The following is a 23,818-nucleotide window of genomic DNA, read 5'->3' as shown; positions in this document are numbered from 1 at the left end:
CCAAAGAAACCACAGACTTTTTTTTTTTTTTTTTTTTTTTTTTTTTTCCTGGAAACTCTTCAAAACCAATACAAACTGAATGCCTCTGAAAACTGAGCACATCCTTTTTAAAGTCTTACTTTGAAAGTATTTCCAAAATATTTATAGATGAATATATTTGCCCTCGGCTATTACATTCCAGTTTTCATCTGAAAAGCAATAGAAAGCAACATGTTCATCTGTCATATGGCCTTAAGTATAGCCAATAAAAATAAAATAAAAAATTAACGTTAGGATTTAAGACTGCTAATTTTCACTTCCCTCTTCTGGTCACATTTTGAAAGACTAACGATGACTCCTGTAAGCTATGTCCAGAGCAAAACTGGATGGAAACCACAGGTTCTGTCTGCTGATGTTAGTTATTAACATCTGCATAAACACTATGCTGAGTACATCTAACAGCTGCAGTTGCTTCCAGGAAAGTAACAGTAAAAAGACTATTACAACAGCAGATTTTCAGATCCTCCTGCAGAACATGATCCTTTCTATGATAATATACACAGCTTGCATCTACATCTTGTACACATTTCGTACCTGCATTTGTCATGACTGCTTTATTTGGTACAGCAAATTTTCCAAGCTTATTTTTTAGACTTGGAACCATTAAAAGGAACTGTAAGCATTTTAACTGCATGGCAATCCTTATACATGTATTCAGTAGTTGCTTGAGGCAAAATACCGAAGTAGTCCTAGGTGAAAACCAAACCAAACCAAACCAAAAACGAAAACAAACACAAAACAAACCCACCAACACAGCGTTTCCTTTTCCTTAACCACTAGTATTCAAAGTTATGCTGAAACTTGTGCTTTCCCTCAGGCCCACAATTTCTGGTAATCTCTTCTGCTCAGTTTGGGAGGAGAATTTGAGGGAAACTATTGGCAGTGGCACTCCTTTGGGTAAAAGCCAGGTGTACTGCTTCTTCAGGAAGCATTACAACCATCAACCATCAACAATATAAAGGGCTGCTATATTGGAGGATATCTCTAAAGGCTGAGAGTCCCGCTACGTTCTTACAGGGCACATTTTTTTCAGCTAGAAAAGAGAGGTGGGAATTTCAATTAAGCAGTAGGCCCCCGAGTCATCCACAGTATTTCAATGTTAATTCACACCCTGGTTGACTCTTGGACTGCTTCAGGTAACTCCTGAATATTTTTTTCCAGGGGGAATCCCTCAGTTGTGTAGCCAAGAGCCAGTTTGTGCCATCTGGCTTCAAGGTCACGAATTGGCTCATGGCCATTTAATTAGCAGCATAAACATGGCTTCAAATAACATATGTGGGTGTCAATCCTCATTAGGAGATTTGTGTTTCTGAATCCCAAGTGATCAGGGTCATCTCTGTCATAGCCTTAACGCAGTCACCTACGGTCTAGAAAAGGGAAGAATTTAATTAACATTTTTATCAGCTACCCCTAATGAGAGCACTCCTCTGGGTTGTTTCTCTCTCCCTTAGCAATTAGGACACTTTCTTATTTTACTCAGGATTTTGGAGTACCTTCCATTGGGATGGGAACATCAAAGGTAGGCATCACTTTTCTGACCAGATAGGCACACACCTCCACTATTGGATCCACCTCTACACTCCTTCATGGATAGTTTTTCTTTTCTAGGTTTTCACCAAGCTTATAATTACAATCTCTGCTCATGCATTCTCTGATGATGCAAATTTAGACGAAACATGGAAGCTTTCTGGTTGAAACAGATTAGAAGTGGCTAACAGCCCAGGAAGGACAAGAGTTTACATAGACGGAAAAATCATGTCATGAGGTTTTAAAACATAAAATAACAGCACTGTATTCCTATTCCTCTTCTGTTTTTCAAATCATGGTAGTTGCCATCAATTCTGCTCTTTCTTTTCCTTTTTAAGGGTCTATGCCAGCTGAGGGCTGACCACAGTTGTGTGGTCACTGACTTTCACAGTCCTTGTTTTCAGAACTAATGCTTCAAGGTCAGTCTCTACTGTAAATCCTAAAAACAAGGATGCCAAAAAATTGCCAGAGATATTTCCCTTCCAAGTACATACAATCTAAAACTTGAACTGCTCTATTAAATTACACACAGTTTATGTTATTTTTGCCTTGCTTTTCAGACTCTAAACTGTTCAAGGCAGGGACTTATTCTTGATTTCATCTAATTTTACCTCCTTTTTAATGCCATGTGCATAGCAGCTGAGCAACAGAAGTGATTCTGCAATAGCAGCACAGAATATCAGAAAACAGTTTTGTTTACAGTCATTGGAGGACAATACACAAAAATACTCAGATGTTTGGTTTTTGATGGAAAATGCATTAATTACAATTATATGTCTTTAGAATATTTTGTGTCCTAGCCCAGATCCTCTGGCTCATTATTACACTATAACATAACATATAACACAATGTAATATAATATAATACAAATGAATACAATACAATCTACTGATAAATACAATGAACTCCAATACTGTCCGTTTTCTCACATCCTCTCTCCTCCACTAAATTTTGACAGCTGGATTAGCAGCTGGCACATATTAGTGGACACTAAAGGACGTTATTTTTTTTCTTATTCTAGACAAAATTTTTCTGCTGTCTGAATTCTAATCATACTTATATCATCTCATCTTGGAACATCCCAGGAAAGTCCACTGACCTTTGGGATAAGAATCAGTGTGTGTGAGATAAGGACGGTATATATAATATGGTTTACAGTGTTTTTAATGTCTCTGGAGATATTTTAGGGTAGCTTTCTGTTTACAGCTCAAAGAAAACAGTACAGGGCCAATAAACTAGCTTACAGTTGTTACTTGTCTATTATATTTAAAAATAGCAAAATGAAAAAGTTAAGCCAGTATTTTGTAAAAAAAAAAAAAAAAAAAGAACAAATTCCTATCCCATCCACATTGATTCTCACTGTTCAGGGAAAATTATGTCTCTTCTCCTAGTACAAAACTATTCTGGCAGCTAGAAGGTTGCTACAGATCATCAAAAAGCCATTTATTCTCAGAAACGTGCACTTAACCCAACAACATACAAACGCAAAGGGCCTGGAAGTTGGGAGAGAGCAAAGAGTTACTTTAAGCACCCTTTCTCGTGCTGCAATTTGATGTCAGTGAGGAAAATGCAGACTGTTGGGTGCAAATGACAGATCAGTACCTGCTAAGGAAGCTTCTGTGCCTTCAAATGAGTGTTGTTCCCATAAAATGACTTTATTTCCGATTCTCCTTTTCCCCCTTCCTTCCACTTTTGTTTAGCCTATTTTGTTGCATGACACGAAGACACAAAACCTTCATCAGTTACAGAGTAAAGAACAACTATGTGAGCTTGTGAAGCATTATTTCCTTATAGCTACCTAAACTTGCTAGAGACCCTTTGTTCATTACCTAATTGCATGGTTAACATCAAATAATCCCATCTCCACGGTATCTATTCATAGAGGAAATAGCTTTCAAATTTGAATTAGAAAGTTTTATTATTTCACTGCTTCTCTTCATTGCTAAATGGATATCTGAGTTCGTCAGCATCAGAAATTATTATCTGCTTCACTGTAGTTCCTGTAAGACCTAAACAACAACTCCATTATTCTTGGCTTTATGAGCACATGGTAAGTTTGTTAAAAAAAGGACTGTTTGGTTAAGCAAAGATGTTTGGTTAAGCAGGGAAAAGAACTCAGATTTTCTGATGTCCACTTTACTATCCTATTTACTCTTTTCTCAGAATCAGTTCTGCTATGTTCCTCCAGCTGGAACAACTTTATTCATATGACAAGGTGCACAAACAGAGCTCAGGCAACTCACTCGCTGAGACTGCCAGCTGCTTCAAACAAGGATTTTTGTTTTTATTGCATAAAGTCCAGCTTGCTTCCAGCCCACAGACACTACCATCATACAGACACTTAATCCTGTTACACAACTGTGGGCATGTACAGTGGGTTTTCCAGTGGTATTGAGGTTTTTTTACAAAAGGCTTTCACTTCCACTTCTTTGTGATTTTGTCAGCAGGCAACCACATGCCATGAAACAGCTTTTTCTGTACTTTTTTTCTCCCAGAGGAAGAAAAGAAAAAAAAAAAAAAGGTATTTCACAACAAACTTATCTGCTTTGTGGAACTAAGGAAAAGTTTCAAAAAGGAGGGCAAAGCAGCAGTTTACTGCTTCACAAAGGATTAAAGGAATATACAGGAGATGTGCTTTATAAGTTCTCCTTAAGGAGATAGTCTGCTTTTACGTAAACTGCCTTTCATCTTATCATATATTGTTCACAGTGAGGATATAAAGTAGACAGGATATTGAGTGAGGCTACAAATGATGCAGAAGGAAACACAGCTCTTTTCAGCAGTTTATGTTCTTAAACAGTGTTGAAATATTTCGAGTTTTCCACATCTCTATTTCTTTCTTGGAAGTACACTTTTGCTTATATAAACCCGACAAGCACCTGTGATTTATATTTTTGAAGCAAGACATGAATTTATTGAGCAAACCATTGGTTTAGTCTATAAGCAGGCTGTAAGCCTACTCTTTGGGATACTGCTGAGACTTGTTGTGATGGAATCTTCCTTTACGTAAACTTTCCTTGGGTGTCATTTTTTGCTGTATTATAAAGTTAACCTGGACTTTTATGAATACCTAGGTCTTTTTATTAATACTGGTGTTTACACTTAATGCTGTATAAAGCGATTGGGTTCTAGGGAAACCTATAATTCCAATTGTCTAGAATACTTTGTCAAATAAATGGCGTTTTTCTCCCTGTTTGCTTTGGAAAATATATCATCAAAAATGCAAGAGAATCTAAATCATTATTTTTAACAGAATGACCTGTGCACTGAGATTGGATTCCACAAAAATGCACAATATCCCCATTCAGAGAATTCATTTTATTCCGAACTATTTCTACTCAGTGCCATTGGATAAACTGCTTTCTGAAATAGACTGTAAGATGTGCACTAAAAACAGAATAATGAAACCTCAGCTTAAATGGGACTTAGTAAAAGAATATCAGGGAGATACAATTTATCCAGTGTCTAATCTCAGAAGTGTTAACAGTCTTACAATTTGAGGAAGAAGCAATGGGAGCTGCAAGTACTCAGTACTTCAGAAGAACTTCTCCTTCTTGTCAAACAATTACTTTTCATCTAAGAGCATCATTCAGTAGTTTGCTTGCAGACTGTAGGCCTGAAAACAAATCAGGCTAGCTGATTTGCTATCAGCTATCATCTACCAGGCTGACAGCACTGCGCTAGGTAAGGCAAGGCAGATGCACAATCTCCTACCCAACCTCAGATCTCCATCTGCATGAGACTGTATCCAAAGTAATAAGATATCCTGAGAAGCACGATAAGCTCCACTAACACTCAGTATAGCTTCTGGATCAGACTTCACTTAGAGCAACCAGATCTGAGCATACCTCAAAGGACCCGAGCACATCTGCACCCACTCCAAGTAGCTGCATCTATAAATTAAGTGGGATGGGGCTCATTTGAAACATCATTATCTCACATCGATTGAAAAGAGAAGGTGCTGAAAGTGTTCGTTCTTTTACAGATGGAAGCAGGTTATATATTGTGAATTCTGATCCAGCTATCAGTACAGCAATCTCATTTTGTCTGATTTTTTTTTCCCATTCTCTCATATATACAAAAATCCTTCTTGTTGTATAAGTATACATCATCAGAGTTGCATAATACTTTCCAGTCAGTGACTGCCTAGAAAAATGTGGATAAAATCAAAACACATTTTTATGATTTCTTTGGCTAAAAAGATCTTATAAATTAATTTTCCTTCTGAATTTTTGAATATTAACTTCAATTATTGCTTTACATTTTGCAGGAACTGAACAGAACATTGGCAGCATTATGGAAAAAAAAAATTATATGCTGTTGCATATAATGCTCAAATTAGAATACCTCAGTTTTAGAGGTAGTATAAGTCTTCTAAACAGGTCACTGTTTAGAATCAATAAATCACTAATCTAAATTTGCTAAAATTCAATTCAACACATTTTTATTGGCTCAGTGAAATTCATAATCAGAAAGTGCTCTTTAAGTACTTATCAAGGGTATCCAGAAAGGAAGCTATTATAACCTCCTGTAGGGAGGGTTGAAAAGCAATTTGGTAGAAACATACTAGTATATTTTTTATTATTGCAAAAAGTTGTTATAGTTGTTCCAGTTTAGGTGCATTGTAGTTTACATATAGATTAAGTTTGCTGCTGCTTCTGCTATTGGAAAGTTCAGTATTGGATGCAGATAATATACCTTTCTTAGAAACATCTGCTTGCAGTCTGCAAAGTATGAAGGCTGGATGGACTTCCAGAGCTCAGTTCAGGAATATTGCTGCAGGTTTTTTCCTGGTATAGGTCTGGCCAAAAGGACAAAAGAGTAATATTTTATTTTTCTAGGGGAATGAAATAAATCTGTGGGACAAGTAGTGAGTGAAGTGAACAGAAACAAAGAAATACTGTTTTAATTCTTTTAACTCAAAAAACGATCACAACAAAAAATATAATTGTTGTGCAAATTTCTTATGACTGTGCTAGATATCTGTATCTCTAAAAATCAAGATGAATTGTCAATACAAGAGATTAACATTTAAAATGTTCTGTAGGTAAAAAAAATAATAATAATTAAAAAAAAAAGAAATCATAGAACCATAAAATGGTTTGGATTCCAGGCTGCTCAAGGCCCCATCCAACCTGGCCTTCAATACTTCCAGGGATGGGGCATTCACAACTTCTCTGGGCAGCCTGTGCCTCACCACCCTCATAGTAAAAAAGTTCTTCCTTCCATCTAAACTAAACCTACCCTCTTTTAGTTATCCCTTGTCTATCACTAAGTGCCTGTAAAAAGTCCCTCTCCTGCTTTTTTTGTAGGCCCTCTTTAGGTACTGAAAGGCCGCTATAAGGTGTCCCAGAGCCTTCTCTTCTCTAGGCCAAACAACCCCAACTCCCTCAGCCTGTCTTCATAGGCAAGGTGCTCCAGCCCTCTGAGCATCCTCATGGCCCTCCTCTGGGCCTTCTCCAATAGGTCCAAGTCGTGGTGCTGCGGGCCCCAGTGCTGAACACAGTACTCTAGGTGGAGTCTCACAAGAAATGTCTTATATCTCTACAGCAAGTTTGAAGTTCAAAAAACATTCATTGTACAAACTTCTTGACATGATTCTGAGAGCCCAGTCTATACTTCTATCGATTTTCCATATGAAGCAGTGAAAGACAAGAAAAACAGTTATTTTTATACGCATGTATTTATGCTTGCCATCATGTCATACTCTGCTCAAGGGAGTGAATGAAGTAAGAAATGTCTTCAGCACTACTTAAAAAAAAAAAAAAAAAAAAAAAAAGTAAGAATGCATTATTCTCCCCTCCAGATCTAGGTTAATATGTTCTTTGTCACTGAACCTATAAATCTCAAATAAATAAATAAATAAAAATAAATAAACAAATAAATAAATAAATAAATTGTCTTCTCAATATCTCTGTTCTGTTTATTTTCGTAAACATCATCATACTAGTGCAGTTTCTTTCACTAAGGAACAAAAGCTGCTAAAGTCAAGGTCACATTTAAAAAGGCAAAACTGAGCACTATAATGGTCACAGTGCAAGATGAGATGGCCACTAGTGTGTACATGTACATGAATGGTTGAGGACAAACTTTCCCCAGTAATGCAAGCAAGACTTGAAAATGACCCAGAAACCATACAGTAGTTTTCAGATAATGCTATGTTCAGCGTACCCTGTCCCACCTCTCGACATGTTCAGATTATTAAAACCTGCCATGTAACACAGAGCATGTGCTAAGAAACTTGCGTTTATAGTCTCAAGTGGATTAGAGTGTCCCATGAGCTAGTAATATTCAAAAAATGGCTGGGATCTGCAAAAATGTATCATAAAGACATTTGAAACAGGTACTGTACAGAGGTACTGTATGTCACAAAATGGCAGCTACAACAGGTTTCATACAAGATGTCTTGACTTCTAACCTTCCTTCTCTCTCTGTTCCTCTTGTGAGCTCAGGATGCCCAAAACACACTGCTGCAATGAGTGTGGCACAGGTGTGTGAACTGCTTGTTATTGGCAAGCCTTCAGCAGTGCAGTCACAAATAGATCCACTGACAGTAGCCCAGCTGCCATAAAGATTATGCCAAAGTCAGCATTCAGGTACCAAAGGACTCCCAAAAATACTTGTTTTTGTTTGTTTGTTTGTTTGTTTGTTTGTTTTTTGCTTTGGTTTGTGGACAAGAGTTTTGTAAATGCAAAAAAAATCACCTAATGTTTGGCTTGCATAAAAAAGGAATTAGGTTCCAGTTTCAAGAATAAACCTATCTAATCTCTCCTTTCATTCCTTCCTTTCATTCATTATGAGATTCCTACAGAGTCTCATACTCTGTAAAAATTGCTGTTGTGGTGCACATGTTGAAAGATCATCTCAGGACTCTTTAGGTCAAAGCCAATGTGTTGAATTGCATTTGGAACTAATGGGCACTCAGATCAGACAGTAGAGGTGTGATCTAGGTGGGGGACCTCCAGCTTTTGCAGTACCTATTCAACCTATTAGCATGCTATCATCTCTTCATGCTTTAAACATCCACTGTCATTAATTCAGATCAAGTATAACTGCTTACCTTACAAGGTAACAGCTGCAAGTCCCAATGATGAGATGGAAGATGCACTAAGGGTCTGTTCCCCAGGGCTGGGGAGGGAGCAGCAGTTGGATCTGCAGGTGGATGGACGGTCAGGAATTGCACCATTCAAAAGAGCACATACAACCACTATCAGAAGCTACAAGGTGAGAATCTGGGGATAGGAAGAGTTAGAAGTGCAAACGAAGGGAAAAAGTTGGCTGAGCAGATGGGCTGCAGGCGTTGATGTAAATAAAATGTGACTGGCTGGGAACAAGAAAATTAAACCAGATCAGCCAGAACATGTTTTTCACCAGAATGGTGACAGGGGAAGTCATCCAATCTTACTCATTTCCTTTTTTTTATCCAGAATTTCCTAATTGATAAGTCATGCTTGAGGATTAAACACAACAAATGTGGTTTTAAGTGATAGTGTGTCTTATTCCCTAGTTCTTTTTATTAATGAAACTTTACCCATCATTCACAGTTGTGATTTAACCTTGCAGGCAGTGAAGCACCACACAACCATTCGCTCACTCCTCACCTGCACCTCCCACCCCTCTCCCGAATAGGGGAGAGAATCAGGAAAAAAAAAAAATAAAATAAAATAAAGCTCATGGGTAGAGATAAAGACAGTTTAATAGGATAGAAAAGGCAAGGAAAACAATGATAATAATTATGATAAAAAATTCTTTACACCAAAAAAATGATGCATAATGCAATCTCTTACCACCCACCGACTGATGCCCAGCTAGACCCCAAGTAGTGTCCTCCTCCCCCTGCTAACCCCCCTCGCAGTTTTATTGCTGAGCATGCCACCATGTGGTATGGGACATCTCTTTGGCCAGTTTGGGCCAACTATCCTGGTTCTGTCCCCTCCCATCTCCTGATGCACCCCCAGCCTGCCTGCTGGCAGGGCAGTGTGAGAAGCTGGAAAGTCCTTGGCTCTGTGCAAGCGCTGCTCTGCAACAACTAAAACATCAGTGTGTTATCAGCATTGTTCTCATCCTAAATCCAAAACACAGCACCACACCAGCTACTAGGAAGAAAATTAACACTATCCCAGCTGAACCCATGACAATAATGAATGTAACTAGTATTTTCCATATGAAAATGCTAATTGTTAGTATTTGTGTTAGCATAAAGGCATTGTAACAGAGGGCCTTGAGATCATACTGGGCTTCATGCTATAAAAACGTAAAAGGAAAAGACAGGAGTCCAAGCCTACAGCAACTTGCAGTTTGGGTATAGCAAAAACATGAATCAAATAAAAAGAAAAAATCATGAGGCAACATTAGTAAATGGGCTCAAGAGCAGTCAGAAGACACAGTTTAACTGTTGCCTTGTTTTTAGTGGTATTGTACCAAAGAAAAGCCTTTAAGGAAGGTTCTGAAGATGAACTAAAACCAGGATCCCGTTAGGGGAGCTATGAGGTGCTTTGCAACAGATACAATATAGTCTGGCATCACGGATGTAGATATGGGAATCCGTTTCAATACTGATTGAAAAACTGTTAGTGGGATGGGATAGTGTCAGTTGCTTTGAAAACGAATACAACTTGCTTATAACTGAACTGTTTTCCACAGGAAGAGGGAAATCAGTAGCAATACACAAAAAGTGGTAGTCACATGGTCAAAGAAAGAAGATAGGAAAATTATATAGTTTTAGTTTAGATAGATCTCACATGCTGAAGAATTTACTAGTTAAGGTCAAATAAAAAGATTACTTCAGGTAAGGAGATCATGGATGAATACATTTAAGAATGGAAAAGGAAATTTGCATCTTCAGTTTATCATGCAAAGCACGCAAGACTTAGAATTAACTGGACTGTTAGGTTGTAAGAAAGTCAGACTGCCCAGGTTATGGGGCTGAATCACTGGAAAGTTTGAGGTTTTATCCTGGGACTGAAAGTGGAGGGGGGAAAAACTTATAGAAGATGGTTGAGCTATGTTTCAGCCATATGCTCAAGATCTGAGGCCAAGACTAGTTAGGACAGTAGGATGTCCTACTGTCCTACTGTTTGGGTTATTTCTGAGTCATTTCTCGGACTCCGCAACAAAGAGACAGGAGTGTAATTTGCTTCCATGGACCAAAAGAGAGAAGAACCAAAGGGGGCCACAAGGACAGTCCTCAAGTGTTCCCTTAAATTCAGAAATGAAAATAACTTTGGTTACTCATGAAAAATATCAGGTTGGTTCTCTGTTTTAAAGAAATCTACATGATCTCGCTGTGTTGCACATTGCCTTGGAGACTGGCCTCACACGAAGTCGAGACTGACGGAAGTGTTTTTGTTTTGATGCATATTCCATATAGTTTGCTCCCAGAGAGACTGTGGTGAAGTATGAGACACTTTGGGCACTGTTCAGTAGTATTTGGTTAGTTGATGATAATCTCAGGGGATACAGCAAGCTCCCTCAGCTAGAGGTAAACAGCAGCAATACCACAGTCGGTGGTTGAAATGAGAGTGATTCTTATGATTCTTTCAGAATAGAAAAGAGATCAAGCTGCTCACAGCACTGGTTTCCTTTTATAGTCTGATGGCATCCATCTAATGTGACAGATACTTAACAAAAATACTTAAAACAGCAAAGCTATCCAGTTACCAAATCCTGACCTGATGAAAGAACATATTGTAGGGGACCAGAACAGTTGAAAAGGGAAAGATAACTGCATTGTTTCAATGAGTTCAATGTATCAAAAATGACTGTTTCTCCAACTCACGACACTTTAAAGAATGAAAATTATATTAAAGAATGAAAATCTCAGACATTTTGGCACACATGCTGTCTTCTTACATAAACAACACTGGAAAGAAACGTATGCAGAATTCAATTCAAGAGCCTCGAAAACAGAATAGCTTTAGCTACTAAAAAGAAAACATTTTCAAAGTATATACTGCCCTCCTGCGTACTATTCAAGTATTGCCTCCAAAAAGCAAGTTCTTACCTCAAAACCTCACAGTAAGGTGGGGCTGTGATAACGTATTTAATCGAGAAGCATGGATAAAATCCAAGCAAAAAGGAACATAGTGAAGAGACAACTCAGACCAGGGCTGGTACATCCAGCAATGAGCAGAAGCTGATCGTTGTAACTGGTCTCCAGACAGTTTCATCAGTTTCAAAGCATCATCTTTTATGAAAAAGACCATGCTGGTTCCCTAGCACCAGAAGTCACGAGAGTTTATTCATTTGGGAACTGCACAGATGCAAATGCACAGTACAAACTGTTGTTTAAAATAATATGCACTCTGATAAGCTGAGAGCCACAGCGTGGTTATAGGGTCAGTTTAGATGGGTTAGCTCTGCTTAAGCACTGCTTGTGCCAGACAAAAATTATAAACTGAAAGAATTTGTCTGTGTTTAATGTAGGTTAAAGTCATAGGATCATACAATGGTTTGGACTGGAAGGGACCTTAGGACCTTAAAGATCACCTAGTTCCAACCCCCTGCCATGGACATGGACACCTCCCACCAGACCAGGTTGCTCAAAGCCCCATTCTGGCCTGGCCTCAAACACCTCCAGGGATGGGGCATCCACAGCTTCTCTGGGCAACTGTGCCAGTGCTTCACCACTCTCTGAGTAAAGAATGTCTTCCTTATATTTAATCTAAATCTTCCCTCTTTTAAATTAAAACCTTTACCCTTTGTCCTGTCAGTACAATCCCTGACAAAGAGTAGATACTAGAAGGCCACTATTAGGTCTCCCTCGAGCTTTCTCTTCTCCAGGCTGAAAATGCCCAGCTCTCTCAGCCTGTCTTCATAGGAGAGGTGCTCCAGCCCTCTGAACATTTTTGTGGCCCTCCTCTGGACCTGCCCCAATTTCCTTCTTGTGCTGGAGGCCCCAGGGTAAATGCAGGTTCTGTAGTTCTCCTTGTCCCAGGCAAATAATAAAGCAATGCCAGAGCTGCCTCTACATCCCTGCCACGATTGGTCTGCAAGCAAAATAAATTGTTCAAGATAACTAAGGTTGTCTAAGAAATGACTGATTTCTGTAAGCAACAGTAATTTTTTCCAATAAAAGTTTCTTATGAACAAGATGAGTTCCATGCATATGTGCTGAAATACTTATCTGTGCAGAGACAATTTCCATGCTGGAATATTTCTTGATAACCTTCTCAATGATTCTACTTTTTTGTTTATTTGTTTGTTTGTTTGTTTAATTTTAACTGGATTAAAAGGACTAAAGTGTGAAAAATTAATTTTTAATCTCTTTTGAACAGTACTAAGCTGTAGAGAGGTATTACTGCACTTATATACAATCACATATCACCACAATATAGGTTTTACTTACCACTAAATTCTTACCTTTTGTTTTTCATTTTAGTTTGCCCTTTTAATAAAAACAGGTCCCCAAGCAAATTCAGAGATAAATCCATGGCAAAAGAAAGGCTTGGTACATTGCAAGTCACATTTGCACTTGCAGAATCTGAACATTAACTTGGAAAACAAAACAAAACAAAATAAAAACAACAATAAAACACATTATAGTAAGACTGATTTAAAAACAACACTTACCTGTCTTCCATGAAAATTATGGCTTCATAACTTGATTTAATAAATAAATAAATAAATAAATAAATAAAACAATTAAGATGAACTTAGTTACTAATTGCAAAAATACAGCATAATATAGATGTTAAGTAACAAGAACTCCAGCAGTTAAGTCAAGTACTAAATTCTGACAATGTTTACATTGCACACTCAAGAACAGCATTATTGCTGAAATAGATTCTTTATTTCTGAAACATTCCAAAACAGCAGTATACACAGTTGTAATCAAATATTAGGTCATATGCCATTATAAGAAAGCATTGATTAGTGCAATTTGATTTTGTAAAAGATCTATCAAAAAGATTTATTCACATTAAAACTCATTTTTTCATAAGCAACTGTTAATAAAACATTACAATTTTATTCTTTGTAATAAAGTATTGAAAACCAAACATAGTTGTAGAGATCACTGTATCTTGGTAAGTGCAACGTGACTTATGCTGCCATTTTAAATACAAAACACTATGACAATAAATTAACAATTGAACAAACGGTGAAAGACCAACAAAACCATGCTGACCCTGCTGGATGGCAGTTTCCAGTGAATGCTACTTATTTTGTGCTTCTGCAACATAAATATACTGCTTTGTATTGCCAATGGTATGATTTTGTAAGATATGTTCCTAGCGCTAAAAAAGTACGTTACCCCAAAAATATTATTTATGGCACAGAAAAGTTAATTTATCTCTCTGTTGTTCAAGATTCAGGCAAGTTTAAATGAACTCAAGTATATAAAACAAAATGTACAGGAAGCACTAAAAAAAATAAAAAATTAAGCACATACATTAAGTCCCCTCCAAATTCAAAATAAATGCATGATGCCTTTACAAAGAATAAATGATTTTAGAATTTCAGTATGGCAAAGCTGCCCCAAAAGCATTAGCTCCAAGTTCTTTCAGAGGAAATATTCTGGTACTTTTCACATATATAATACTTCAGTTCTGTGTGATAACACTGCCACTGTTAGTCTGATAACAATGCAGCTGTTCAGGTAACCGATTTAAGTGCAATATTCAGTATTTGATAAGATGTTCATTTTTTAGAAAATGGCATTGCATTATGGATGTTTACATAATAAAATCGCAGGGGAAATAATACTGCATGACCCTCCTTTCCCAAGTCATCGTTACCCAGCCAGCTGGGTAATGAAATCCATGTTACTTATTTTTCAATGTTCATGGGCATCCTTCATCAATAGCAGCCATCTCTCCAGTTCCCATCCCGCATCGTGCTCAGCGATGAAAGTGGCTTAGGAGGCTGAAGAAAACTGTATGAAACAAATCATAGAAAAAGACAAAGGAAGTCATATTTCATGTGAAAGATCAAGATAGCAAATACCATTCTCTTCTGTAGTGATATTGGCTTTGTAGCTTGCTTGGAGACTTCACTCTATCATATTCCTGGCTACATGTTAATGCAAATATAAAGACCTATGGTGAAATTAAGACCTCCAATGAGATCCCATTAATGTCACTGGATAAAGGATTTCAAAAAGGAATTTAGTGAATAATCCTAATGATGTATGAAACCCCTCAAAATGGGAAGATTTAGTTCTTCAGGTTAAAGGTTCTGAAAAATATAAATATAAACCTCTTTTGTCACTATGGACAACACACATTCCAATAGAGACAGGCAGCAAAGATGTAATGGGAAATATTCAAAAAGCTGTCATGCTCAGCATGCTCTCTCTCTCTCAAAAACAAACAAACAAACAAAAAAAAAAACAGCATTTATAGAAACACTATGCTGGCACTAAGGAATTTAGGCATCTTATCAGTTGAAGAACTGCATTAAGTCCTGCTCCAGATCCTCTTATCCAAGACTCATAATTACACGTTTCCATCACACAGCCAAAGTCAGAGAGCTGCCAGTTCCTACACCACTACCCATGCAGAGAGCTCGTGGTCCTCTAGCACCACACCCTCACAACACCTGGGCTGTATCTCTCATTAATGAGCAGGGATTTATTTAAAAAGTCTTTGCTGACTGTCCTCCAAAACTGACAGGTTTTTACTTTTGACGTAACTGTTTTAAATAATATTAAACAAGCAAACAAACAAAACAACAAAAGAAAAACCTGTTTGATTTGACCTAAATGTCAAACCACTGGTGACAAGGCAAACATATTTTAGTTACACCACAGTTTGCTGAAAATAAACTGTCCCGATTCTGTGAAACTGTTTCTTATAAAACCAGGTCTTAAGCCTTGTTCTCTCACTTCTCTACTCTTCCTTTAATGGTAACTGCTGTAACTTACTGATGCCTCCTCTCCCTTCTGAACACCCTTGCATGGAAGAAAGCAGATGTATGTTGTAAGAGAGTCAGTAAGCCAAAAGCAGTCATCAGAGCAGCGCCTCACGTCTCTGCTACAACTGATTTTCCTACTGGCCAAAAAATTACACTTAAGTAAAAAAGATGAGTAAACTTAGGCTCATCCAAGATGTTTTTGTGTGTCTCCACTCTGTTGCAGTATCCCTTATCTTTGCTATAAATCCAGTTTATTATAAATCTAGGCATAAAACATGACCAGCTTCTGCCTTGTTCTACAACTGCTGCTTTCATTTCTGTTTTTTTTTTTTTTTTTTTTTTTTTTTTTTTTTGGAAGGAAGGAAGGAAGGAAGGAAGGAAGGAAGGAAGGAAGGAAAAGAAAGCAAGCAAGAAAGAAAGAAATAAAGAAAGGGAAAATATTTAACAGTGTTTGAGAGAAAACAGAGAGGACAAAAGTAATGAAGAATTAGTGAGCTAAGATGAAAATAAGCATAAGAATACTGCTGCTTATCCAGAGCTGGATTCCTGCTTAACAGGAAAACACACCAGCATTGAAAACTGTTGCAAAACAAGCACAAGCTGTCAGTATGATGCTATGTAGTTTGAGATAACAAAGTTTTGGAGGGCCTGCAGACTCTTTCAACTTACCTGTCATCAACTAGATTGTAGTCAACCTGTTCCAGCACAAGGCAACAGGAATAATCAAGCCTTCCACCTTTGCTCCATGGCTGCATTTAGGTTGCTGCCATGCCTTTGCCTGCTGCATGGGAGAACCTACACCCACACTTAGTGACTTGACATTCTGGGTTAGCTGAAACCTGCCTTGTCACTGGGGACTCTTCTGGAGACTGGGACTGTTGGTTGACCCTGGTCCCTGCCATAGCTTTGCTCTTCTGTTTTGGGTATTTTGGGGCAGCTTGGCTGTCCCTTGTGGCTCCCAGCTCACCTTGTTTCTACCACCGTGCTCCTGTGAAGAGCATGAGTGAAGATGTAAAGTGGAGGACTGGAAGGTAGGAAAAGGGGTTTAGGAAGGTGGGTCTGTAAGAAGCCCAGAGCATCAAGTTGGAGAGTGCTGGCAGTTAGGGGGATACATTTACCAGAAAAAATATAATAATAATAAAAATAAAAATATAAAAATAAAAATAAAAATAAAAATAAAAATAAAATAAAAAAATGATGCCTCACTAGTAAGGCTAAATATAGGTGGAACATACTCATTACAGTTTCTTTACACTGCTTTGGGATGCATGAAACTCTGATGATAAGGAGAAAAGCAGGTAGTATTTAGCCAAGTTGGTTATTTTGTCTACTATAATTTTATTTTACAAATTGTCAAAAGCACTCTCTCATATGTTTGGTTCTGTGCAGTAAATACTGAAGTTCACTAACTTTAGGGCTTATGTAAAGTGTCTAACAATCTATTTTAAGTATGTACAATACCAGTAACTTGTCTGCATAATAGTCTGGCCATGGGTAATAAAGACAGTTTTATTCTGAATGTGCACTTCTTCCTGAACACCTGATTTATTACTATATATATATATATATTCTACCTTCAATGAAGTTACAACTAAAACCATTTAAAGTTTCTGTGTGCTAATAGAAGCTAGAGTCTTGAACTGATAATCAGAAATACCATTCCTTAGAAATGATCACAGTGACAAAATCAACACTTAGAAAATCTGCCTGTCATGGTTGACTTCCTTCCAATAAAATTTTGTATGCACTGAAGATACTTTTATTTTCTGAATGAATAAATAAAATTAAACTAGGGTCTTAAAGAACTGTTGGCTGACCTCCAATATGTCTGTGCTTTTGGAGTCCTATAAGCTTGTCATTCACACACTGTAAACACAATCTATCTTCCAGGATCATTGGTCTGGTTCTACAGCAACATATGATGCTGCTAAGGTACATTTTAAGGTGAGAAGATGGGAGCCCAGTGTTTCTGTACTATAAATAGCTTTTGAATCAGATAAATTTGAATGAGCTTCTAATAAAAAATAAATAAATAAATAAATAAATAAATAAATAAATAAAAATAAATAATAAATAATAAATAATAAATAAATAAAGTGTTGAGACTACAGTATTTCACCCTTCCGCTGAAACCTCTTAATTTTTTTTTAAGGTTGTCTCTTGTAGGAAGGATGAAACAATAGCAAGAGACTGGTCTTTGTGGACCAGAAAGTCTCTGCTTCTCACATGTTGCTATGAAAGATTTAAGAGCCGTGCAGAAGAACATGAAGTTGAGGGAAAGAGAAAGAAAGAAAGAAAAAAAAAAAAAAAAAAAAAAAAGAAAGAAAGAAAGAAAGAAAAACCGCTACTATGAAGAACTCTAACAGAGGGAGATCCAGCAGAGAGCAAAGAAGGTTATAATAGAAATCTCATGGTACAGTCTCCATCAAAGAAGAAACCTGACAGCTTTTTATCAAAGTTTCACTGCAGTTGGTCAAAATCTGTTGTCAGTCACATCAGTGTAATCCCTGAGTAACTCAACCAAAGAGAGAATGTGAGCAATTGAACTTATTCTGGATCTAGCAAGTACCTAATGAAAAGCATAAAAATGGTGAAAGTTAAACACTGACAGTTCATCCAACAGAAAACCAGGTGGTCAAGCAGCAGGCCTTCACAACAGGAGGGATGCACATGATGGGAAGAAATAGTGGGAAGAGTTGACACAAGTTGATTAGAGTTTCTTTTTGAGAAACTTCAACACCTATTAATCATAGAATGTATGATACATAGAGCTAAGAGTTTAACTCTCAGCTGTTATAAGGTGATTAAAACATAGTTCTTTCTTCAGGCTTATTTTATTGCTTACCTTAAAAAAATATTTGGAGACAATTCTCTTGCAAAATGCAAAAATTCATTTGTTTAGCAGTATAGCTTTTCTACTGTTTCCCAGCTGAAATTGACAAGATGCTGCTTCATCCCAAGAGGAAGACATCCAAAATATCTCCTTCCTCATAATTCTGTAACATCACAAGTTGCATTTTTACAGTCTGTTGCTTTTTACAGCAACAGGCATGCAAATCTTTCTCATGCTTGTCCTCAGAGCTTGAAATAGCAGTTGGAACAAGTCTGGAAGATGGTGAGTCAGATATACTAATGCTACGAGATTTCCATTTGTTTTGATTTCTTACTGGTGGGTGGTATTACGTTCTTATTTATATGTAATTACACTCTATCTGTAACACAGTTTATTAGAAATTACCAGCAGGCATTGTCCATCGCTATTTGTGGAGTTAAATCTTCACCCATTCACTGACTCAGCACTGGGAGCTAGAAATGCTTCTCCTTTATATCCCAGATTCATACTCCACAGGAAAACAAACAAACAAACAAAACACAATCCATGCTAAGGCCAGCTATACAGGAACAATGGCCTGTTTAACTCTTACCTTCGAACTGGCTGTGCAATTTTACTTCTGGGTATGCCGCTCCCATTAATGGCCAGCGAGGGTCTTGGAAGAGCACTGCGCCCCACAATCCCTTGACTAGCAGTCTTGTTTGGCATTGGGATCCCAGTGTTAGAATATAGCTGTAAATTGTTGGACACTGGAATGCTACTGCCTTGTACAGTTGGGCTTACATAGGCAGTAGCTTTGAGAGGCTGTCTGACAGATACTGGAAAATGTCCCACACTGTGAACTCTGTGCTGAAGCTGTCCTGGTGATGGAACTGTTAGGAGAGGTAGAAAGGAAATAACAAGGTCAGTACCCAACAAATGAGGCCAGATAATAATGCGCATCTCTATACAAATCTAATTACAGTTAAACACATCATTATGCAATTAACTTGCTAATTATAAACTACTGAAGAACCCCCTGGATCCAACCTGCACCAAAATAAAATATCCTGTTCCATCCCCACACCAAACAAAAATACCACCCTTATTTATCCTTCTTTCTCCCCTCAAAGAGGTTTTGTTTTCCATTAAAAACACACTAATTCCACCTATGCAATTAGAGCCTTAAAACTGCTGAAGCTCTGAGTTAATTACTTTTAGATTGTTTAGATTTTTGTAAGGTTGCTTGTAATAACCATATCTTGTTTAATGCTTATTACATTAAAGCATTACAAAACATCACAAAAGTCTAAGCTTTATTTATAAAAACAGTCAAAAGGCTATAAAAAGGTCCCAAACATAACAAGATATTCCAAAGCTGATGCTATGTAAACTATCATTTTAAATCAATGCTACCCTTTCCAGAAGCTTTATATATAGATTCTTTACACAATTCTGCCCTCTGGTGTACATCAGACACACATCTATTCCAGAGTCCACATATCAAAAGCAAACTGTAAAAAGCCTAAAGCACATAAGCCAACTACTGCACACAGGCCAATCCTTTTTCAGCTCTTTGAAAAAGGACATCCTAAGTACATTTAAAGATACAGTTGAAGAAACAGATATATGAATCAATGAAATATGACTGGCAATATATTGCTAAGGAAACCTTATCATAACACATCTCCTAAAAAAAAAAACAAAAAACAAAAAAAAAACAAACAGTGCTGCCACTTATTTTTATGTTTTTCAGAAAGGTCATTTCAGAAGAATTGCATTTTACACACACATGTTTACATACAAAAACACACAGAGAAACATGTATTTTTAAAGTAGTAAGTAAAATTAAACTCTCAACACACTACCATTCAATTTACATGTGGGACCCTGAACAACTATTTCCAATCTCCTATTAGAAAAGGACAAAAATAAAACAAACTAAATCCACCACTACGGTATACTATCAAGAAAAGATTCAATTTAATCTTTTTGAAGATGTTTGAAACTTCTACTCTGATTTGAAGGAAAGAAGAACAGGTTTTGCCAACTTCTCCCTCCAAAACCTCATAGGAAATGGGAGGCTAAAGTTCAATTCCTTCTCCTCCTTGCATCAAATGAAATCCACTTTTTCCATTTCCCATCAGAGGATCTCAATAATCATGCTAGGAAAGAATGTCTTTTTGACATTCTATGTTCATAATTCCACATCCAATAGATCAATACTGCACCCCTGCCAGCTGGAAGTCAATTAAATTAAACTAATTAGAGACATTTTAATTCACCCACTCAACAAGTATGATATACTTGAGGATATAATCCTCCAGTTACCGCATTTGCATGGAACAGAGTGGCTCAAATTCAACAGGAGAGAGGTCATGTGTTTTGAGATGGTATTTATACAGTGTACTGTATAATACAGCACTGTGTAAATTACTAAGAAAAGCAATGTTTTAAATTCTAGTATCAAAGCTGAAGAACTAAGCTTATATGAATTAATTGCATTATTGGTTCTTCTATATTACTACTAATAATAATAATTATTATTGTAATTTTAGTTGAAAGGTTGACAAAAATGAGTGGGCAAATAAAATAAAGGTAGTGTTGACACTCAATACTGCATAACAAGATGGGCTAGATGTTGCCTTCCAAACTAGCAGCTTTAAAATCCTGAGCTATATTAAAATCCAGTGTAAAAGGAACACAGCCTGCTTTAATTTTTCATAAAGCACAGACATAAACTTTACCACTCTATTGATCCCTTGCACACTGCCAAAGAACACAGGTACTTACTACACGACTGCATCCTTGAAATCCCATTACTTGCTCCATGTAGATTGGAATCAAAGCTCTGACTGTTCCTCACAGTGACTGGAGAACTAGCAAAGCCAGAAGCATTGTTAATGGCAGGAGTACTTGGCATCCGAGCTAGGTTCGGCATGCTTCTTCGGAGTTTATCTGAAGCAAAAGAGCACAACATCCATAGTCATGTCAGAATTTGCAACAAACACAAGAAGCCTCTGAAAAAAAATCTGTAAAAAAATCAAAATTAAAACCGAATTCATTCAACACAAAGAAGGGTTTTGCTCCATAGGAAGAATAGGAATACATAATCAACAGCCTACCAATTGAACCCTTCTGACTATTGTAATGCCACAATTATTCACAAGTAATTTATAAAACATCGATAGGCAATGCATTTTAGGGATAACAAAGATCTAAACACTGTAGTGTAATAATAAGGATGATTTTCATGTAAACGTGTAAAATAGGTCGGATGAATCATGCCCTAAATGTGCCTATTTCTTTGCAGTGAATACAGAGGCATCAGTGACAGTCAGAATATCTACATTGTGGATGTCTAAAGACAGGTGAGATGAATCCATCATAAGTGACTAAGTCTTGCTTTCAGGTGCCAATGAGATGCTAAAAAAAAATCTATTCAGTACCTAACCTTATTAGCATGTTAGGTTTCTGCAGGAGGCCATGCACAAAACCTGCTAAGTCGTGATGCTGTCAGTTGCTTGGAGACCTGGGTTGACATCAGGATTTTCAAATCTGGTGGGTCTCCCTCCTATCCCACTTGTGGTGTCTGATTTGGTGGGCATTTTCAGAGCAGGCCTGTAGGATAAGGTCCTGCATAAAAAGAAAGCTGGAAATGAGATATCTGGGGGCAGGCTTAACAGCTAACTTAAGTGTCTAAGAGACTGAAAGTCTGAATTGCCTCCTGTGATGTGACAGACTTCAGTAAAGCACCAGTGTGTGGAAATAACAGGTCATTCATTAAATCTTGTTTGATAATAACACTAATATTGGCCTCAAACGTTGTGCTGCTGCTGACATGGCTACATTTCCTGTGGTACCATTCTCAGTGCAGTCCACCAGCTCATGTCCCTTCAGCAGGTTCCAATGCATGGTACAGATCTGTCTTCAGTTCTTACACTGCAACAGAAAGCAAGGGTGTGCTTTTCCTGTAAAACGTATCTGTGACTTCTCTCTTCAATTACAAGCAGGGCATTTCGAGATTACAGTTTTGGATTTATGCACAGAAATAACACTTATATCACACATGGCTTGGAACTGCTGTTTTGGGTTGACCTCTTAACCCACACAGGGCAAGTTCAATTCACAGAAACTTGATTGACTTAGGAGTCTCTGTTAATCAGTTCACATAAATATATAACCTATTTAGCACTATCATGAGCTCCTCTAATCCTTAAAGCTGATAACAATTGAGAGTAATAAGAAGTGACAGTATAGTTCTATCTATACAGTGTATTAGTAGTCACTAACAGTAACTTGAGTACATATGATGCCTATGTACCTTCAGTGAACTAAGTCACATCACAAGGCTACAAGCTGTTAGCTGTTCTTATGACTGGTCCTCATGATAAGAACTGATACAGGATTCTGAAAATATTCAAAACATCTTTGCATTTCAAAGGTCCAGCATTTCTAATATCCTCATATCCCAACTCCCAATTAGTAGTGCCTACCTGCCCTTGTTGGTCTTCCCTTCCATCCCAACTAAGGTTGACTTGCATATGTAGTCTAACACAGAAAACCATTGCTATCTAGGAAATAGTTTAGATAGCCCTATTCATATTATTGAAATCAAACAGTAAGTGTGGAAGGTAAGTCAGGGAGGTGTTCAGTGCAAGTAAAGGGAATTCAAGGTTAGAGTTCCCAGAAACTAGAGCATAGCTAAATCGCAATAAATCTTTCCCAATATGAAATAGAATTGGAAGAACCTCTCTAAAGGGTAACTCTTCATCAAAGAGTTAGACGTGTTATGCTTCTGTGGCTCATCACTGACACCGGCAAACTGAAACTGTCAGTGGTATAGCAACAAACATTAGTAAAGGGATTACTATTGTGATTCAGGTAAGTATTCATATAATTGGTATAGCAATAACACAACTGTTATCAGGCTTCCAAAACCATCGTGGGGATGTGAACAATGGCATCCACATAGCTACTGTGTGCTCCTATTTCTGAAATATTCATGATTTTGCAAACTGGAAAGGGAACTGCCCAGAGCTGCAGAAATTTCATGAACATGAGACGTCTGTAACTACTGTTTATTTTGAAGACCAGGCCAACCCTTTAAACTCATAGGCCATGAAATCCTAGGCTAAAATTACAGCACTTGGCAAAAAATCATTTGAGCAGAAGCATGGTGGTAGGGTAGATTACACTTCATAAAATAGATTTTTGTCTAATACTATCCATGTATCACACAGTATAAGCCAAATTCCTTGGAATCTACATGCTTTTCCACTCTGGGACTGCATCAGCCACAACAGGAATAATCTGTGCCTAGAACTGTCCAGTGGATGCAGCTATAGTAGGAAAAAAAATGTATAGAAGTAGCTTGGATTTCCTCTGTGTCAAGGGTGGCCATTTCTTTTGCCTTCTGTTCATGTGTCCCTTCTTGTTCCAGCAGTCTGCTCTGCTGATGATTCAGTCCTCGGGCAGCAAATTCCTGCTGCACCTGCAAATTTTCATCCATCAAACATCTGCATTACTTCTTTGATGATTCCTTTTGTCTGCTGAGATAAATGGCCCTGAAAAGCAATGAAAATA

General features: G+C 37.4%; 1 protein-coding gene across 2 annotated transcripts in view; it reads right to left on the bottom strand.

The window, feature by feature from the left end:
- Positions 1 to 14,364: 14,364 nt before the first annotated feature.
- The window catches only part of SLAIN1 (SLAIN motif family member 1), a gene marked incomplete at both ends in the record, with an annotated part of 47,593 nt that continues 38,139 nt past the window's right edge, over positions 14,365 to 23,818 (bottom strand). For both annotated transcript variants that reach the window (XM_082751982.1, XM_082751983.1), the window contains 3 exons: positions 14,365 to 14,440; positions 18,846 to 19,125; positions 21,026 to 21,190. In XM_082751982.1, the coding sequence (XP_082608108.1) occupies positions 14,365 to 14,440; positions 18,846 to 19,125; positions 21,026 to 21,190 (521 nt within the window). The remainder of the gene's footprint in view (positions 14,441 to 18,845; positions 19,126 to 21,025; positions 21,191 to 23,818) is intronic.

Source organism: Aythya marila, assembly GCF_965140915.1.
Source record: "Aythya marila genome assembly, chromosome: 1".
NCBI classification, from domain to species: domain Eukaryota; kingdom Metazoa; phylum Chordata; class Aves; order Anseriformes; family Anatidae; genus Aythya; species Aythya marila.
The sequence above is the reverse complement of the archived record's forward strand: the minus strand, read 5'-3'. Positions and strand labels throughout refer to the sequence as shown.